The 21,092-nt window shown below is 48.8% G+C and overlaps 1 protein-coding gene across 5 annotated transcripts in view; it reads left to right on the top strand.

Moving 5' to 3' along the window:
- Positions 1-6,182, top strand: part of RHPN1 (rhophilin Rho GTPase binding protein 1) — a 52,872-nt gene extending 46,690 nt beyond the window's left edge. For all 5 annotated transcript variants that reach the window (XM_074943736.1, XM_074943738.1, XM_074943735.1 and 2 more), the window contains 3 exons: positions 1,704-1,850; positions 3,645-3,803; positions 5,648-6,182. In XM_074943736.1, the coding sequence (XP_074799837.1) occupies positions 1,704-1,850; positions 3,645-3,803; positions 5,648-5,839 (498 nt within the window). In that variant the 3' untranslated portion in view covers positions 5,840-6,182. The remainder of the gene's footprint in view (positions 1-1,703; positions 1,851-3,644; positions 3,804-5,647) is intronic.
- The last annotated feature ends 14,910 nt before the right edge of the window (positions 6,183-21,092 follow it).

Raw genomic sequence — 21,092 nt, 5'->3', positions numbered from 1 at the left:
GCCTGTAGATCCATGCCACCAGCAAGCCAGTGTAAAGCTAGATGAAGGTTGTGTGGATGTCAGCCAACATGCTAGCTTCTCAGACTGGTTCCAGAAGGCTTCCCATTGATTTAGTGAAGGCTCTTGGTGTAAGTAGTGGCCAGCAGCAGTTGTGCCAGTGGGGCAGGCACTTCCCAGCTCAGGGAAACAAAATGCTTAATGTCAGCTTCTCCTTATTCCCTAATGTGATCCCGTTCGCAGTTGTTAATTGAATAGCACAGCATGACCAGCTTCCACTGGAACAATTTGTGCAGGGTACCCAGGATGTGTGTAGCACACAGCTTCCAGGGGGACTTCAGAGCAGCAGAATATTACAGGCATCTGCACTCCAGACAGCTGGGGAGCCGCAGCAGAGGAACCAGGAACACTTGCAACTCCTGCTGAAGCTGAGGGAAGCTTTGCCATTGATTTCATCGGCAGTAGGATCTGACTTTAAGGATGAAATCCATCTCTGTGCAGAGGGCTGGCACTGTGCCCTGCTTTGGATCCATGTGAGCACCACCTGGACTGGTGTTGCAGACGGTGGATTTCATCCTCCATGGCTACTAGATTGCAGTTCCCAGACTAAAGTCTTGAGCTAGAGCCCACACACCCCATCCCCCGGTGGTGGGACTTTGTTGTCAAGGGAGGGAGTTGAAGAGTCCATTCCATGCGCTAATGGTAAGTAGATCTGGGTCTTTGTGTTCTTCTAATTTTGGCTGAAGGTCTGAATCTAACCACAGACGTTCTTTAAATTGACAGGTTTCAGAGTAACAGCCGTGTTAGTCTGTATTCGTAAAAAGAAAAAAGAAAAGGAGTACTTGTGGCACCTTAGAGACTAACCAGTTTATTTGAGCATGAGCTTTCGTGAGCTACAGCTCACTTCATCGGATGCATAGCATATCGTGGAAACTGCAGAAGACATTATATACACACAGAGATGGGGGGGGTGAGAACACCTGGATTAGTGCTGGAAATGACCCACCTTGATTATCATGCGCATTATAAAGAGAGCTTTCAAAGAGGGATGGGCTATTACCAGCAGGAGAGTGAGTTTGTATGTGTGTCTGGGGGGGGGGGGGGGGAAGGGTGAGAAAACCTGGATTTGTGCTGGAAATGGCCCTCCTTGATGATCACTTTAGATAAGCTGTTACCAGCAGGAGAGTGGGGTGGGAGGAAGTTTTGTTTCATGGTCTCTGTGTGTATATAATGTCTTCTGCAGTTTCCACGATATGCTATGCATCCGATGAAGTGAGCTGTAGCTCACGAAAGCTCATGCTCAAATAAACTGGTTAGTCTCTAAGGTGCCACAAGTACTCCTTTTCTTTTTTCTTTTTAAATTGACAGAAGCTCCCAGTTTCTGACAGCTGCTCTCGATGGCTAGATCTTGCCCTCCCTCCTTGCAAGGAATTGGTTGAATGTCATTCAGTTAAGCACTGCCAGCCCCAAAATACCTCCCTGGCTTTTGGGCAACTGAATGTTTGCAGTTACTCTGACATCTAGTCAGTGTATACGCTGCTTGGTGGGCACAAACCAAGGATTGTCTGCGGAAGACACGTGATCCAGCTTCGCTCTTCCTTGAACAATGAGTCAGTTAGTGGGATCTCTGTGAGCCAGGGGACTAGGGCTGAACTGTCAAGAGGACCACTGCACTGAAACACGTTGTCATATGTCTGTTTGTCCAGGGCCCTCTGTCAGTATTTTCAGTCAAAAACAAGTGGTGCCCTGCACGGCGAGTTCACCTGGCCAGAGGGGAAAATGGCTTTGGATTGACGCTCAGAGGGGATTCTCCCGTCCTGATTGCGGGAGTGATACCTGGGGGCTGTGCATCCGTAAGTAGCTAATGCTCACCTCGGTGGAGATACAGACAGAGTTAGTAGCACCACCTCTATTCAGGGGGCCTGGCATTTCCCTGTGTGAGACCACACTCTCAGCTGCTAATAACTTGGGCCAAACTGGAACCGTTTGGGCTGATATTTGCAATGCTGGATGTCAGTCTCAGACTGAATTCCCCCACACGCACCCCTCTTCCAAAAAATATATTCAGCCCTTTGAGGATGAGCTGAGGGAAAATTCTTTGGTTTGCCCACGTTAAAACATTCTGGAGACTTTTTTTCTTTGGGAATCTTTAGCGCCTCCATGCTTTGGAGCAGACACTTGAAATTTGGCAGGAGGGTTGACCTTTGTGTCAAGGATGTATCTTTTGTCATCCTCACAAAAGTCCTCCCCAGTCTGGCTGAGTTACAAGTCTATGAAAAATCATATTTGGCACATACTCCATAGAGACTCACTAGAACATCTCAGCTTAGTTCCCAAAAAATTCTGTACACACTAAGCATACTCTAGCACCCAGGGCTAGTGGGACTGTCCCTGCAGTTGCAGTTCGTGGCTACTCTGGGCTCTGCTAGATCCAGACACCAGAACTGAGAGCAAGAGGACTCTTTCCTGTGTTCAGTGCCCCCGCAGGTAATGTGCCGTGAGAAGGGGGGCAGCCACCTTGAATTGAATGTAGAGGGGTCCAGAACTGGATCCAGGGAATCCGGGGGAGTAGACCCAGACAAGGCGTCTTGGGGATGGGAAGACGCTTGGACTGGAGGCTGGCATGGTGGAGTGTGGGAAGGGAAATTGGACAGGCAGCAGAGATTGGGACTGGCTGGACAAGGGGACTGGAAGCTGGGGATGGGACAGAGAAGCCTGGGAACCGGTGAGGGGGAGGAGAGGGAGAAGTATCATATGTGGAGCCAAGGGGTGGGGGAAGCATTGAAGCTGACTGGGCAAAGAGACTGAGACAGGGAGCTGGGGTTGAGGGGGGGGCAGAGATACTGAAATTGGACGAGGGGCCAGGGAGGGAGACTGGGAACATGAGCAGAGGATGGCTGGAAGCTGAAGTGGGGGGTGGGGTGGAGGGATGGAACGGGGTGGGGATGGGGGAACTGAGAATGGTTGGGAAAAGAATTTGGACTGGGAGTGGTGTGGGGTGGTGAAGAAACCGAACAGATTGAAAGGGAAGGGCCATAAGGGGTCAAGCCTGGGGGAAATGGGCAGAAGAGCTTCTCAAAGGAAAAGCTTTCTGGAGGGGCAGGGATGCGGGGGGCAAGCATAGAAGGACGCACAGAAATAAGCATGGGAGAAGAGCATTTATCTACTGGATCTTTTGATAGGTTATTTGAAAGATCAGACTGGTAACCAGTAATGTTCTGTGTATTCACTACTGGTCTCATCTGGTGCCCATTGTATCAGTGGGAGTCTTTCCACTGACTTCACTGGTCTGGGCTCTATGACCCCGGTCTTGTAAGGCACGTAAGCATGTGCTTTGCTTTAAGCTCTGTTGAAGTAGATGGAAACTTCTTATAGCTTAAGTGCTTTGCTGGATTGGACCTACCCCAGATCTTGCAGAAGCAGTCTCCTTTAATGCCTCTGCAAACTGAGTTAAACAGGCTGAGGATTTTCCTAGGAACATCTCCATGCTTCAGATAGTCCAGCCGGAGTCCTAGGGTCATGCTGTATTGAACTTTGGGGAAGGAAATGCTGAGTCTCTGCTAGTTCCTGAAAGACTTGTTCTGTAGCCATGCTGGGATATTACAGGCTCCATTTGGCCAAACATGCCTTTGTTTACTCTCTTGCAGGAAGCTGGGCTAAAGGAAGGAGACTACATAGTCTCTGTGAACAGCGAAGACTGCAAGTGGTCCAAGCATGCTGAGGTGGTGCAGCTGCTGAAGAGCATCGGGGAAGAGGGTGTAGACATTGGCGTGGTAACCCTGCAGAGTTCCGATGGACAGAACGTTGTAATTCACCTTCTTGCTTTGTCCGAACCTTAGCAAAAGCCCCTTAGGTGGATGTGTATAGGAAAAGCCAGGGCTGGCAAAGAGAAGCTTGCTGAATCAACCCAAGCTGAGTGATGCTTTGTCTCTTCAGGATACTTTGGGTAGTGGAGTCTGGAAACAATAAATCATGTGGCAGATTCCATCTGAGACCTAAGGGCATGTCTACACTACAAACTTAAGTCAACCTATGTTAGGTCGACGTACAGACAGTGCAGTAATTAATGTGGTGGCTGATGTCCACACTGTCCTCCTTCTGTTGATGGTGCATGTCCTTCCCAGAAGCGCTTCCACCAACTGAAGGAGGACAGTGTGGGGCTCTCAGCTTCCCGCCAGGAGCCCAGCTGCTGGCCAGGCTCTCAGCTCTTCTCCCTGCCAAGAGCCCAGCAGCCACCCTTTCTTCTTGCCTCCCCTCTCTCCGCCAAGAGTGGTGAGCAGTCGCCCAGGCTTCTCTGCTCCCTGAGGGGGAGCTGGGTGCTGGAAGCCCAGGGGCAGTGGGGAGCAGGGACCACAGGCAGATGCTTAGCTGGGAGAGGTGAAGCTGTGATGGGGGGCAGCCAGACTGTAGCTGGAACCCACTACCAGTCTCAGACACTCTTGTCGGTTTCTGGAGCCGTGAAATTGACAATGACAGCCAATAGCTGATGTAAGTAAGGCAGCGTCTACACCGTCACCCTAACAACACTGACATAAGCCCTATGCCTCACATGGACATGAACTTATTATGTTAGTGTAATAGGGCACTTACATCGGTGGGGAGCAAGGCTGTAGTGTGTACGCTGATGTAAGTAGGTCAATGTAAGCTGCCTTATGTTGACCTAACTCTGTAGCATAGACCAGACTTCAGTGGCCCTGTGGGAGCGTAGAGGGACCTTTCTGGGAGCCAAAGCTTTGCTGTCCTCTGAGTGAGGGCTTGACTTTTCCAGAGGTGCTTGAGCTCCCATGGCTCTCAGCTCCCCGTTGACTTCACACTTTTGAAAATCAGGCCTGAAGCTTTGCCTTTAGAAACATCTTGGGTTTTATTCTCCTTCTGATACGTTCTCCATGGGCTGGCCTAGAGACTGGTTTCTGGCACCAGGCTGTGGGAGATTGAACAGTCCATTTTCAATCGTGGTCTCTTGCTTCCTAGGCCAGTAGTGTCTGGGGGTCTGGCGGTTGGGGGAGATGGGAAAGAGTGGGTGCACTCTGGTGTTCAGTTAAGTAGCGATGATGGGCTTGGAAACAAAGCCAGTCTTGATTGCTCAGGATTGAGGTCCTGCTGGTTAGGCAGATTTAGGGTCAGAAGGTGGTGTCTGGAGAGTGGGGACTGTAAAGAAAAGGAGGAATTCCCAGGATTCTGAGCAGGACATGGATGGTCCCTCATATGGGGAAAAGCACATAGTTAAAATAAAGTGGATAGTCAGCAGCACTGACTAGTGGTCTGAGCACAGGACTGCAAGCCTGGAGCCCTCCAGCCTCAGCTCGGTCTCCAGGCTGCTTTGGCGAGTCCCTTAAACTCTCTGGGCCTGATTCTGCTGTTGCTTGCATGGAAGCACACCAGTGTGTAACTAGTGCAAGGTCAGAATGGGGGTGAAACTTACCCAGACTCCTGGAGCGTTGGGAGGATTGACGTAGTGTTTGTACAGCACTCTGGAAGTGCCAGTCTCTGTATGTGTTCAGTACTCCAGGCCATGCTGTACCTACAGCACATATGTAAGTGGCATTTCCCCACATACAGCACTGGCCTTAATAAAAGCTGTGTGTTCATTTCTATTCCTCCCCTCTCGGGGCTATATCTTACACTCTTGTTTTAATTCCGTTTCTGGCAGGCGGACAGGAGGTCGGTAGCCATGTCGTCGGGGGCCGCGCTGCTGAAGAACAACAAGGAGAATAGCAGGAAGAGCCTCATGAACAGCAAGAGCGCCAGCACCCTGCTGGCCTGGAGCAAGAAGAGTAAGCGCAGCAAGAGCAGCACTTACAGCCTTCCCTTCGCCACCGTGGGAGACGAGTCCATGTACTGAACCCTCGGCCTGGCTGGGTCCCGGCTTATTGACGTTAACTCTTGGCATTGCTGGGGAGCAGGAGGAGAGAGCAGCAGTTACGTGGCACTGGGAGCTACACTGGTGTCATTGCAGTCAGTTGTTCAAGCCCCGAGGAAGGAGAAGACTCCAGAGCTGATCCTTGGTGCCTGTGGAGCATGGCATCGAGCTGGGTTCTTTCCTAGCAGAGTGGGCCGACCAGTGTCAAGCTCTTGTTGCTGGTGACCAGCAGGCTCCTCCATCTGAGCTTACATGTAAAAAGCCCTCCGCTGAATGGTTTGGGGAGGGGAGGGACAGATAATTTTTTTTTTTTTTTTTGGGCTCACACTCCTAGTACCAAGATGGCCTTTTCACCGGCATCAGTAATTGCCGGTATAGTCAACACCAGCAGGCAAGCCAAATGCTGTGAAGTTCTGTACCATCTCTTAGGCCTTGATCTACTGCGTAAAAATCCTGTGTTCGTGGCTGCCTACTTAGCCAAGGAGCTCATCAGCATGAATACACAAAGCAGGAAATGCGTAGAATTTTCTGAACGTCATCGGTGAAAAGATGAGGAGTGAGACATGGAGATCCAACACGAACTGATCCTTGGTACGTCTGAGGATTTTTATTCCAGTGGAGCTGCCTGCTGTCAACCCCAAGTTGGGGAGAAGCAGGAATAGCAGGCCAGCCTGCTGAGTGCAGAGAAAATAGAGACTGTCTCCAGCTACTCTGCGGTGGGCTGGGGAAGAAATTCGAAGTGTATTTTCTAAAAACACTAAAGGAATGTTAAGGTTGCCGAATGAAGCGCTGAAAAGTCAGGAAATGTCACTGTTTAAGTTCAACAGGGAACCTTAACTGAGCCCCCTTGTGCACAAGCATCATGGCAGAGGCTTGAGGCACATGCTCACATCCTACTATGTCTGCTGGTCTCCCGCTTCATTTAGTGCACAGGGTGAGAGCGCGCACAGAAGATGGAGTGCTGAATTTACATGCTCAGATTAGGGGTGGTGATTCAAATGATTTTCCGGACCACATTCCAGAAGCACAGCTTTGCCTGTGTGTTTTGTTGCTCTTTCTGATGCAAATTTTACAATCTCAATAGCATGACCCCAGAGCAGCTCAGCTGTCATTTTGCTACAGGTCATAGCATGGTCGGATTGGAAGGTGACTTTGCAAGGTCATCTAGTCCAGTTCCCTGCACTCATGGCAGGACTAAGTATTATCTGTGGATGTGAAATGAATGTTTCATATTGGTAACACAAAGCCCTCAAGTTGTCAGTATTGTGCATCGAGAGCAAATGGATTAACTAGGCCTCCTTCTGACCATCTGGTCAGAGCAGAAGCCATATCCTGCTCTCCAGATATGTGCCACTCCTGTTCAGTGGGTGCTGGATCAAGCTCCAAGTCATTCAGAGTGGTGTGCAGTTTGAGGGGGCAGAGTTTGGTCTGTGCACCCAAGAATCCTGTCGATGTCACTGAGAATATTGGGTAAACAAGCAATACTGGCTCGGTCCCCACTTCAGCAAAGCACTTAAGCGAGATCCAATACAGACTTAAACACGTGTTTCAAGCACTGTGCTGAATCAGTGCTGGGTGCATTGCTGTAATGGATACATAGCTGTCCTTCAGCTGTTCAACAAGCACCCGGCCAGGGCATATCCTGCTTCCCTGTATGAAAGGGAAAGCTGTATCCACATAGTCATTATCCTTTTTCCCCCAGCAGAGATGGATTCACTAACAGCCAAAGGGCCTCCTGCTTCTTCCGTGTGAGATTAAAATTCCAAGCAAATAACTCCTCCAAATTATTAAACTACTAAAATTTGCCCTGGTATTGGATCTCAGGCACATTGCTAATATCCCAATTCTGTGCTGCCAGCATTCTTAATGGTGCTGAGCTGAACGATGCATACATCTTAACAACTGTACTGTCAATGCTGGAAAAATTGGAAGAATATATACATTATATACTATGTTAGTTTTCAGTCCCATTTCTGTATTGTGTATTTGGGTTTTTTTGTGGAGGTTGTCAAGCTGTCCAGTCTTCCTGAGTGCTTGATTGCTGTTGGTAGGTATAAAATACCCTTCAGAGATGTAATTGTATTTTTGTACAAGTAATAGTTGGTGTCTATTTCTTCCTTTTTTAAAGTCACGAATAATTTGTATCTATAGTTTAATGGAATAAACTGAACACGTATGTCTCTTAGACTGGTAGGAGAATATCTTCGCATTAGCTTCCTTTGAATTTTACATTATTTTGTTTCATGTAGCGCAATGCTAATGTGCCAAGCTGTTGATCCTATGTTATTTAAGAAAAAAATAGTGGTTTCCTCTCCTGAAAAAAGGCATTTCTATGAAACACGTTAGCTGCTGATAGATCTTTTCATTCATGCATCCCCCAATTCTCATAACTGCATTTGCTCTACAGGCAGATTCAGATATTTGCCCTCCACATGGCTTTCTTTAACTGTTACTTGAGGACCCCATCCGTCCCATGGATTGAGGTGATAGCCTTCGTACTCCAGGGCATAAGCCAACCACTAAACTGCCTGGAGTTAGGAATCTTCCCCATGGGACAGTTACTTGATAATTGTCCACTAAGGGCTTTCTTGCACCTTCCTCTGAAGCAGCTGGTACTGACCACTGTCCGATAGGAACTGCTGTACTGGATCTGAACCATCCAGTACAGTACCCGGGGTAAACTTCCCAGCCACCAGGTGATAAACTTAATGGGGAGACACCATTGTTGGTTTAAATAGAAATCAGAGCTTCAAGCTTAGAAATGGTAGGAATTTTTAAATGTCTTGTCTTTGCTGCCATAACTGAGGCCTCTGAGCCAGAGACTTATTTATTTAAAGCAATATGTATGTGACTGCATATCGCATTTGTATCACCAGATGATCAGGTTTGTGTTTTACATGCATTGTGCGTCTTTCTAACACTGGTGGTTGTTTATATGTTGATGCTCACCTTTCAATGATTATAAAAAACAGATTTGAAAACTAAACTTTCTTAGTGCACTACTTCTGTAGATCACACTCAGTGCCTCTGCAATGGCTGTGAAATGAGCTTGTGAAAGAGTCTGGGTCTAGATAAATTCATAGCTCCTATGTCCAGAAGGGACTAGTTGAACCCCCAAATGCGGAGTTAAAATTCCTTGGTGACCAGTGGATGGATTTTGCTAGCCCAAGGTCTATAGTGCAGTGGTGGCCCCTTGAAATCTAGGTGAAGGAGCTGGAGCTAAAACTGTCCCTGTTGTGCCTAGTTCTTCCAGTGCATACAGTTATCAGGGAATCTCCCAACACCATAAGTACATCTTTCTTCGTACCTTCTCATAGCCTTCGAGTATGTGCCAGTGTGGATCTCACATCAGGTGCGCAGCATGCGCCTCATGCCCCAAACCACAGCCTTTTGCGTAGAGTGCCCATTGGACCACACCTGCAATGTGCATGGCCTTGTGCCCCCACCTGAGGGTATAAAGGGCAGTGGTCACGGCTGTTCCTCATTCCCTCTGACCACCTGTAGCAGCGAGATGGAACAAGTTCAAATTGTCTTCCTTTATCCTGGGTAACTTTTATTTTACACTCTTTCAATATGGACCTTCCCAGGCGGGCTGGGGACGGGACATTTTTTTTTCCCACTTGGTACTCGGCACTTCTTTCCATGCCAAACGGCAGACTCAAAACCTTTAAATCTTGCCCATATTGTGATGGCTTAGTTCCTCTCCCCTATGGCCACAGCCATTGCTAGCTTTGCCTAAGTGAGAGTCATGTTACAGATCAGTGTTCATCCTCTACAAGTCCATGGAAGTCCAGAGACTCCCACTTCAAGCTCCGCTTCTTCAAGCAGTCTGCGGGTAAGCTTGCACTAGGAAGAGAGGGGATCAGCCTCCAAAATGCACCTGATCCCCTGTGAAGTCCCTTCCTGCCAGTGCCCTGAGCAGCTGGCGCACAGCCCCCAGGACTGACAAGAGACTGGAGTAAGTCAGAGATCTGGCACCAAAGTCAAACCTGGCACCATCAGCCAGTGCCGCATCTTCCCAGAGGTGGGGCAGGCTGGAGCTGAGACACACTGTGTCCTCCCACAAGGAGAGGATTAGCTTTCCACAAGGAAAGCCACTAAGCCCCCTCTTCTTACAGGAAGCTAATGGTGCTGGCCCAGTCTCCCTGGGCACCAAAGAAGCACGGCGTGACATCAGTCTCAAAACTAGTCAGTGTCCACATCAGGGCTGGTACTGATGTGGGTACCATTGACAGGATCACTACTGGTGCCTAGGAGCCGTAGAGGAAGTACCTCATAATACAGGGTGTTAGGATATAGATATTCAGGCCTGTCAGTAAAGGCCTATACTCTAAGAATTTAGGTGTATTCTTATCACTCAGCTAGTTCTAGAGGTATAAAAGAAAGAATCAAAATCACTGTCTGCCAGTGTAAAGGCCTTTTCTCACTGTGACAGTCTGAGGCCCTGTTCTTAGGCTAAGGCCTTTGGCTAAGCAGCAGAGGCAGCCATAAGCTTGGAAGCGACCGGTCACCTCCTCACATTCCAACCTAGTCACATTGAAATAAGGTGCTATTGGGCTGTTAGGATACAGTCCTGTCTTGATAACCCCGATCGCCTCCAGAGAAAGAGAAGTGCCTAGAAGATGTAAAAGGAAACTTAGTTTGATAGCATCCTGTCTGGCAAGAACTCACTTATCAACAGCTGGGATGTGAAATCCTCACTTCTGTATTGTTTTGTCATTATAGTTCCCACTTTGGTATTGTTTGTCTGTATAATCTCTGTATGGTTCTGTGATTGTTCCTGTCTGCTGTATAATTAATTTTGCTGGGTGTAAACTAATTAAGGTGGTGGGATATAATTGGTTACATAATCATGTTACAATATGTTAGGATTGGTTAGTTAAATTTCAGTAAAATGATTGGTTAAGGTATAGGTAAGCAGTACTCAAGTTTTACTATATAGTCTGCAGTCAGTCAGGAAGTGGGTGTGGGTGTGTGTGTGGGGGAATAGGGAACAGAGAATGGGGGTGGGGAAATTGGAATCATGTTTTGCTAAAGGGGGGAATGGGAACAGGGACACAGGTGTAAGGCTCTATGGTGTCAGAGCTGGGAAGGGGGACGCTAAGGAAGGAAACTGGAATCATGCTTGCTGGAACTTCACCCCATTAAACATCAAATTGTTTGCACCTTTGGACTTCGGGTATTGTTGCTCTCTGTTCATGCGAGAAGGACCAGGGAAGTAAGTGGGTGAAAGAATAAGCCCCCTAACATCTTGGTGCCGGTGACTTGGATGCATCACATCGGATAGGTGAGTGGCAGCCTGTAAGTCCCCCTCCCCAACAGTCCACGCAGCTGCTTGGAGGGGGTATCGTGAACTCTCGTGATGGTAGTTGCGGGTTCTGGCAAGCCAGAGTAAAGGATTTTTTGGATAAAAGGATAAGGAAGAACCAGGGCCCATACCAGGTGCTGGGGTCAACCTGGGGTGAGATTAAAAAGGAAATGGAGGAAGTGTTAGGGGACCCAGAGGGATGGTGGGTGGCTGAGCAGCCCACCCTCTTTGGTATATGGGTAGTGGAAGAAGGTCCCTGCCCATGGGGACTGAATGCCTTCCAGGGAAAGGAGGCACTTCAGTCTGCTTGTGAGAGGTTTGAAGTAAGGGCAGCATTATGGGAAGCTGCCAGGAATCTTTCAAGTTTGGTGCTGCTTCAGCAAGGGCTGCTGAAGGGTTGTAAATTAGTTAGGGGTGGTTAAAGATGATTTGGCACAACAGGGTTTAAAGTCAAAAGCAGAGTTAACAGACGACCTTTAGAGACTGGAGCTGGGACTTGGTCCTGGGGGAGTGGAGAGAAAGAAGGGGAAGAAAAAAAAAATTTCAAAGTGCAAAATGGCAGGGTTTGCAGGAGCAGGTAACAACCCCCACTTTTCTCCCAGAGCCAGAATGAGAACCTGGGGATAAGGGTTCCCTACTGTTTCAACCCAGGGAGCCTACTCTTGGCTCAGAGCTAACTGTATCCTCTTCTTCTTTTCCTTCTTCTTTTCCTCAGTTTACTTAATTTGCTGCTGGTAGCCTATACTTTAAACTGACCTGACAGGCTTAATTGGTTTATTTCCACCTCTCCCCCCTGCCTTTCCACACTTTTGTTTTTCTGACGTTTTAATGTAGGGTACTTTGGATACTTATGTGAGATGTTTTTGTTATTTTGGACAAAGTATGAGGGAGGTCTGCTGTATTCCACTGGAATTTTTGAAGTAAAAGATCCAGGGGCATCCATGGAGACAAATGTTTTACTGCCTCTTTGAACAGTCTCAAGGCAAAGACAGCACAGGTTAAGGCAGCTGTGTGGCAATAATTGTACTTGGTGGCTAAGTTGTTACAGACAAATTGCACGACCTTAAAGAACTAAATGTAGGAGTAAGTGATTTAAAGAAGTGAGTGAAAAGTTACAAATAGCTTTTGCAAAAATTGATGATACAGGGTTTGCAGGAAAGTAAACATTTGGGAGTTGTGGAAATGGTAAAAGAGTAACAATTGTGGTGTTACAAGAAGGAAGTTTTTATTTAATGATAGCAAAGCCTGTTGCCAACTGCGTCCACGTGTCTATTCGGGGGACACCATCGTAGGGCCTGGTCGCGTTGGCCACACTGTCGGAGGCTCGTTCGCCTGCACATCTGCCAGAGTGATGTATGCCATCGTGTGCTGGCAATGCCCCTCTGCCATGTACATTGGTCAAGCTGGACAGTCTCTACGTAAAAGAATAAATGGACACAAATCAGACGTCAAGAATTGTGACATTCGGGAACCAGTCGGAGAACTTCGGTCTCTTTGGTCACTCGATTACAGACCTAAAAGTTGCAATTCTTCAACAAAAAAACTTCAGAAGCAGACTCCAATGAGAGACTGCTGAATTGGAATTAATTTGCAAACTGGATACAATTAACTTAGGCTTGACTAGAGACTGGGAGTAGATGGGTCATTACACAAGGTAAGACTGTTTCCCCTTGTTTATTCCCCCCACCCACCCCCCACTGTTCCTCAGAGGTTCTTGTCGGCTGCTGGAGGTGGCCCCCTTGATTGTCACTGCAAAAGGTCCTCCCCCCTTGGCCCCCCGCCCTCCTGCTGGTAATAGCTCACCAGTGGTCAGGACTCTGTGTTGATGTGGATTTTGTATTGTTAACTGTATCATAGAATCTTAGAATATCAGGGTTGGAAGGGACCTCAGGAGGTCATCTAGTCCAACCCCCTGCTCAAAGCAGGACCGATTCCCAATTAAATCATCCCAGCCAGGGCTTTGTCAAGCCTGACCTTAAAAACTTCTAAGGAAGGAGATTCCATCACCTCCCTAGGTAACGCATTCCAGTGCTTCACCACCCTTCTAATGAAAAAGTTTTTCCTAATATCCAACCTAAATCTCCCCCACTGCAACTTGAGACCATTACTCCTTGTTCTGTCATCTGCTACCACTGAGAACAGTCTAGAGCCATCCTCTTTGGAACCCCCTTTCAGGTAGTTGAAAGCAGCTATCAAATCCCCCCTCATTCTTCTTTTCCATAGACTAAACATCCCCAGTTCCCTCAGCCTCTCGTCATAACTCATGTGTTCCAGTCCCCTAATCATTTTTGTTGCCCTCTGCTGGACTCTTTCCAATTTATCCACATCCTTCTTGTAGTGTGGAGCCCAAAACTGGACACAGTACTCCAGATGAGGCCTTACCAGTGTCGAATACTTGTTACGTTGCATATGGAGATAACCTATAAGTAATGTAGTAAGCCCTCCAAACCCTGCAGTGTCTGGTTACATAATCATGGTACAATATGTTAGGATTGGTTAGTTAAATTTCAGTAAAATGATTGGTTAAGGTATAGCTAAGCACTACTCAAGTTTTACTATGTAGTCTGCAGTCAGTCAGGAAGTGGGTGTGGGTGTGTGTGTGGAGGGGGGGAAATGGGAACAGGGAATGGGAGTGGGGAAGTTGGAATCATGTTTAGCTAAGGGCAGGAATGGGAACAGGGACACAGGTGTAAGGCTCTGTGGTGTCAGAGCTGGGAAGTGGGACACTAAGGAAGGAAACTGGAATCATGCTTGCTGGAAGTTCACCCCAATAAACATTGAATTGTTTGCACCTTTGGACTTTGGGTATTGTTGCTCTCTGTTCATGCAAGAAGGACCAGGGAAGTGAGTGGGTGAAGGAATAAGCCACCTAACACAGGGGAAGAAGCTTTTACTCCCCATATTTCCTTATCCCAGAGGGAAAAAAGGGGGCCTTCAGTCTTCTCCATTTCAGGGTAGAACGAACAAATATGTATGCCATCTTGGATTTGGGATGGTATCATTTGCCTTCACTGTTCCTTCTCCTTCTGCTCAAGATTGGTTCCTGGCTCTTGACTTACAGAACATGCCCTTCCATGTTGCCATTCATGCAGCCTACAGGAAGTACCAGTGCCCAATCACTGTCACCACAAAAGAGCAACCCTTCAGTCTGTCCTTCGCACTGAGAGTCTCTGCAAATGCTTAGCTGGGGTGGCGGCGCATCTGAGGAGATGGAGCATCCATCTCTCCCCATACCTCGACGATGGGCTGCACAAAGGCAGATCCCAGCAGGAGGCTTCCTTGGCCCTGACCTTCTGTTCTCCAGCTGGACCTTCTATGGAACTACAAAAAGGCCTCTCTCATTCTGGCACAGAAGATAGACTCCAAATTGGCAAAGGTCTATCTTCCTGAAGATATATGGCAGTGTCTACAATTGATAATCACTGATGTCAGGTCAAACCCATCAACTACAGTGTGGAGCTGTCTCAGACTGCTGGCCCATAGATCAGCCTGCACTTATTTGAGGCCACTTGCAGACTTCACCTGCATCCATTATAAGCCTGGCTAAGGTCTAGCTAGTCCCCTACAAGGCACCAAGGGAGCATGGATCATGGCCTTACCATATGTCCTATCAGAACTGACCTGGTGGTTAAATCCCAAAAACCCCAGAAGAGGGGAAAGCTTTCATCCCATGATGATACTGATCAAGGTCATGCCAGGAAAAGGTAGAGGTGCCCACCTGAATCATCTCCTGGTATAAGGGACCTGGTCTCAGAAAGACAGGACCCTTCACATAACCATCCTGGAGCTGTGAACATTCAAGTTAGCTTCCCTGGCATTCCAGCCGGTCCTGCAGAATTCCACAGTGCAGAACTTGACAGAGAGCACATCTGCAGCGTACTACATAAACAAGCCCATTCATCACCCTGTGTCAAGAAGCTATCAACTTACAGACGTGGCATCAACCCAGGACAACCCCCAGAGCTCTTCACCTCCTAGGCTGTTGCTGGCTCCTATCAGACTTCCGAAGCAGACCATCAATCCATCATCAGTCACAAGTGGTCACTGCAGAGCTCCATTATCAACCTGATATTTAATCATTGGGGGAAATCCCAGAATAACTTGTTTGCCCCCGAAGACAACACACAATGTCCAGCCTTCTGTTCCGAGAGCATGTGCCCAGGTTCATTGCAAGGTGCCTTCCTCATACTGTGGAGTCAAGGTCTCATGCATACTTCCCACTAATTTCCCCTGATTCCCTGGGGTGATAAGCAAAATCTGACCGGGCAAAGTCACATTAATCCTAATAGCTCCATGCTAGCTGAGACACTTCAGGTCTCCTCACGTCCCATGGTATCCACGTTTCTGAAGGGGTTACTGCGTGTTTACCCCCCTGTAAGAATCCTCTCCTCCCTGGGAGCTTCATGTTGTCCTTGCAAGCCTGAGTGTCCCCTTCTTTGAGCCACTTTTGGAATGTTCCTTGCACTCTAGACCGTGCTCTTGGCCACCATCCTACTGGCTAGGAATGTCCATGACCTCCAACCACTACACATGCATAACATTCCACAGAGATCAGGTGGTGATGACCTTCAAAAATCACTTCAGGAATAAACTTAGGAGATCTCCTTTGAACCCATCCATCAGTTTATCTGTTTCCTTTCCTACATGCATTCTGCTCCCGGAGAGAAGAAACCCCACGCTGTGGACATTTCCAGGGCTTGATGGAATAAAGCCCTTCAGATTGTTGTCTCATCTCTTCGTTGCCATCTCTGCTGCTCCCAGAAGATATTAAAATGATTCATGCAGTACATACAGCTCTGCTATCCCCCTCCTTCTAAACAGCGCACCTCACTTCTCTAGTGTGCAAGCTGCATCCATGTGCCAGCTTCGGGAGCGCTCCCATATCTGAAAGGTGTAGGGCAGTAACATGAAGTAACCCTGACTTTTATTCGGCATTCTGCCCTTGTCCTAGCTACCAGGTCATATACCGAGCCTAGGAGGGCAGTGTTGCAATCACTGTTCAGTCAGTGTCACTCCGCGCTCCACAGCTCCACCTGCCAGATGGGACGCTGCTCGTCAGTCACCTGGAGTGGGATCCATGCAGCCAGGCACTCAGCGAATGTTACGTACAGTAACCGTGGTTCTTCAAACGTTGGTGTCATGGGACTCGCACTGATCCACCCTCTGTCCATGCTTTATCAGAGTCCTGCTTACCCAAGATTCTGAACTAGTGAGGGCTCTGGGGAATGGTTGCAGCCACTTTGCCCTTTCTGCCCTGGGGTGACGGTTCGAGGACATGCCCAGTACAAGCCCAGTGAACACTGCTATTCCACTGTTGCATCCCTGAGGCGCACACACAAGTCAAGTGGGATCAGCACTGAAGACATCTCAAAGAACCGGTTACGATAAGGTGAGTAACTGTTCTCTGGCTGGTGTACACCACCCCTCTGAAGCCCTCAACAGGCAATGGGTTTACCTCATTAATGATCTGGATGATGGGATGGATTGCACCCTCAGCAAGTTCATGGATGACACTAAGATGGTGGGGGGGGAGAGGTAGATGAGCTGGAGGGTAAGGATAGGTTCTAGAGTGACCTAGACAAATGGAAGATTGGGTTAAAAGAAATCTGATGAGGTTCAACAAGGACAAGTGCAGAGTCCTGCATTTAGGAAGAAAGAATCCCATGCACCGCTACAGGCTGGGGACCGATTGGCTAAGTGGCAGTTTTGCAGAAAAGGATCCAGAGATTACAGTGGGTGAGAAGCTGGATATTGTTATACCAATAAAATAAAAACCAGCAGGATCTTATTAAAGGGGAAAAGGCAAAATGCCACATTTACTGTGAATACAGAAAGTATCATAGTAAGCAGTTAGTTATGGCTATAACATTCCATTCAATCTCATATTTATTCACACACTCATTCCTACAAACACACACACACACACAGAGGTTCTGCAAGGTTGTTATCATCGTTACCAGCCTTAGAGTTGCTCATGCCAAGCCACTGGCCAGGTGGCCTGGACACGAGGAGGGAGCAGGGCCTTGTCAGGTGCTCATCTGATGCTCCTGGAAGTTGGTTTGCAGAATCAGACCTCAAAGTTCTCACTTTCTAGAGTCCATTTTTATAGGAATTTCTTCCTATGCCAGTCTATGGGAATTGCTTCATCATGCTGTTGCTGAATCAATCAGCAGATGGCACATTCCTGATGGCTCCGTGCTGCCAGATGTTATCTTGTTCTTTGGTTCTCCCATTCTTGAGGCTGTTGGGTGGATTCCAGTCTGCCCTCCGGGGGTCCTCTGGTTATTTCCACTTGACGCCTTCTTCAGCCGATGGACACTGGATTCTTAGGCTGGCACCTCCCTGATCATTCAGTTATTATCCACACCAAGCATCCATCCACGTACATCCTCTATCTCTATTTTAATCACAATTGTTAACAAAGCGAGATGAATACAACAAAAGGGTGGGGAGTCTCTGGCTGCTGTTTCTGTTGTTACAGAGTATTGCTTTGAGGCTCTCTCTGTGTGAGTAGGTTTCAGAGTAACAGCCGTGTTAGTCTGTATTCGCAAAAAGAAAAGGAGGACTTGTGGCACCTTAGAGACTAACCAATTTATTTGAGCATAAGCTTTCGTGAGCTACAGCTGTGAGTAGTTGTTTCAAAGAATTGCTTTGAGAACAGACTCTGTCTTAGAATGTACTAACACAATTAGCAGCTTGCAAGTTTCACACAAAGAGGGAGAGAAACAGCACCAAAAACCAAGAGACCTCTTAATTAGTAATACCCTGGAATTTAAACTATGGGGAATCAAACTCATTTGTGATTTTAATATGATCCAACAATATGAGTCAACAGTGTGCCCTGTTACCAAGAAGGCTGGCGGCATATTTGGCTGCATTAGTAGGAGCATTGCCAGCAGATCGAGGGAAGGGATTATTCCCCTCTATTCAGCACTGGTGAGGCCACATCCGGAGTATTGCATCCAGTTTTGGTCCCCGCACTACAGAAAGGATGTGGACAAATTGGAGAGTCCAACGGAGGGCAACAAAAACAATTGGGGGCACGTGACTTACAAGGAGAGGCTGAGGGAACTGGGATTGTTTAGTCTGCAGAAGAGAAGAGTGAGCGGGGATTTGATAGCAGCCTTCAACTACCTGAAGGGGGGTTCCAAAGAGGATGGAGCTCGGGTGTTCTCAGTGGTGGCAGATGATAGAACAAGGAGCAATGGTCTCAAGTTGCAGTGGGGGAGATCGAGGTTGGATATTAGGAAACACTATTTCACTAGGAGGATGGTGAAGCACTGGAATGGGTTCCCTAGGGAGGTGGTGGAATCTCCATCTGTAAAGGTTTCTAAGGCCTGGCTTGACAAAGCCCTGGCTGGGAAGATTCTCGCTTTCAAGTGTGGTATTTAGATGGGCCATCTCAGAAGACCACCTTGGGGTGATCCTGTTTATGATGGGAGGAGAGGTTTTATTGTCTCGCCTCTGAATTTCCTGGCTTTGTGGCTTTAACTTTTCTCCTCTTATGGCTTCTTACAGTAACACTTGATAAAATCTCCCTGCCACTGCATTAGCTCTTCCGTCTTGCTCAGATTTTTTTCCCTGTCAAGTGCACAACTGATCCCTTAATAGACACGTAAGAGAAACTACCTGTCGCATGTCTAATGCGCGTCCCCCTGACATGATGCGGAGCAGCTCTGCTCTGCCGCGGCAAGGCATAGCTGGGTGCTCTTTAATCTGCGGATTCTTGACTCCTTGCTTCACGGATCATTGACACTATAAACCATAATGGCTCCTTTGGAGCCATTCCAGGCTCTTGAATTAATTTAGCTGCTACGATTTGTGCATCTAGACTCTGTGCTCAAAATCCTTGGGAAAATTGATGGAAAGCAGCTGCCAGCTGCACATGCTTGGAAAGAGGCTGCTAACGGGCCTGAATTGACAGCATTGGAGCCTTGATGTGATCTGGCTAATATCCATGCATCTCCGACCGTGTCCACATCTGAGGCTAAGGGGGAGTTCTGTCTCACAGCCCATTCAGTCCTTGGCCCATCCACCAATACAGCCAGCAAGGGGAACCATTGTCACCCCCGGCATTGGTGGTTTACAGGGGAAATACCTGGCCTCACGGTAATGGGCTGAAGTTACTCCAACAGCCAGCAGCTAATAACTCCTGGTGAACTGGGCTTGACCTGTGCTGCTGTTCGATGGCTATGCTGGGTACTGGATTCTAGGTTTGCCCTTAATTTTAGCAAAACCCTGGATCAAACTGTAGCTTAAACCTCTCTTGGTAACTCCTTTCCACCCTAACCTTGTGGAAGAACGAGGCTTGGTGTTCGCTAACCCATACCACTAGCTAGTCGCTTCAGTGACACCCCCAAGTCTGCCCTGAATGAAGCGGGCTAGAGAGGGAACAGAAACGGCTGTTCATTAGGATTGTTTCAATAGCCACTTCCAGACCCTGACAGGAGGAGGGTGAAGAAATGCACTTGCTCTTGGAGAAAGGCATCAAACGCCAAGGTTCCCTGGCAATGTTGAATGGTGAACAAGGTTTCAAGTGAGCTGATGCTCACAAGGGCCAGGTACGGGGGAGGATGGGAGCTGAGATGCCGCAGTGAACTGGGCTGTGGAGTCCTAAACACACTTCCCCGTGCTCCCCTCTTTCATTCCTGCACCTGCTGTTGAGTTACCATCCTTTCGGGACCTGCTGTGAGCTGAGCTCTGGAAGGAACACTTCCAGGCGAAGATCTTCGGCTGGCGGAAGGTGACGGTGGAGTTGATGGAGCACCCCTGACTGACCCCGGCTGAGGCTCTGGCCCTCGCTGCAGGCTTTAGGAGAAGGTGCTTCTGAGCTGGGCTGGACTCGGGGAGGGGCTGGCAGAGCAGCAGCACCCGCAGCCTGCCTGCTGCAGCACGTAGCCCTCCCTGCCCTCTGCATGCCCAAGGGCGGCCCAGGCCAGGACGCGGGGTGCAAGCCTGGGTTTTATTGCCCCCGAGCTGCTGTGGGAGCGTGACTGTTTGCTCTGCAGTCTGCAGCCTCGGGGATGTGGCCAGATGCTGGGGGCTGACTCATGCCACCCGGGCACAGGGGGCGGGCATAGTGGGGTGGCCAGCCCAGCCCATGGAGGGAGGGGCAGGGGCAGGCTGGGCTTTCTGCTGTATGAAGGAGTGGGGGAGGATGATGTGCCATCTGGTTGGTGGAAAGACTCCCGTTAGTGACTGTGGGCTCTGGCCCAGGCCTTTGCCGGCCTGCAGACGGAGGCAGAGGTTGATTTAAAGACCTGGGTCCATTGGGTGAATGAACTGGCAAGGGGGGTAATGGTAGGGCCCTGGAGCTCTGCCTGCCCTCCCAGCTGAGGGAGGAGGAGGGGCACTGGAGTGGGAAGCAGGAAGGAGCAAGGACAGGCTCATTGGTACTGCTGCCCTGTAGGTCTCCCCTGCCCTGCGTGGAGGGGAAGAGGCGGGTGTGGGTGTCCCTTTGAATGTAGCAGGCAGGTGAACTGGAGTCTGGCGTACTGGGGCCTGGGGCAGCATGTGGCTGGAGCCCCTGGGGGAAACATGCATACAGGAGGGCAGGTGTTCTCCTCCCTGGGCTGTAGGCTAGCAAGGGGCGGGGCTGCAGGGGCAGAGTTAAGGTGGTTTGTTATGGTCCAGTGCGGTTTTACCCATGGACATGGGGTTCTGAGCCAGTACGAACTGGGCCTGGATTTGAATAGTTCCCTGCCCTCCCCTTCGCTGCTCATTCTACCCATTGAAATGCCAAGATTGGTCTTTAACTGTGAGGCTCCTTGTTGTGGGTTTCCTTCCCCTCTCCCACTTTCCTCCTCTAGCAGCCTGAGTTTGCATTCGGACTAACCCAGCAAGGGCTCTGTCTGCTGCTGCCTGTGTGACCACTCCTAGTGCTAGGAGACAGGTGAGTACAGACAGGGAAACTGAGGAAGGGAAGGT

The sequence above is a fragment of the Natator depressus genome, chromosome 2 (assembly GCF_965152275.1).
Source record: "Natator depressus isolate rNatDep1 chromosome 2, rNatDep2.hap1, whole genome shotgun sequence".
Taxonomy (NCBI): Eukaryota; Metazoa; Chordata; order Testudines; family Cheloniidae; genus Natator; species Natator depressus.
Note: the sequence above shows the minus strand (reverse complement) of the source record. Positions and strands in the feature narration are given on the sequence as shown.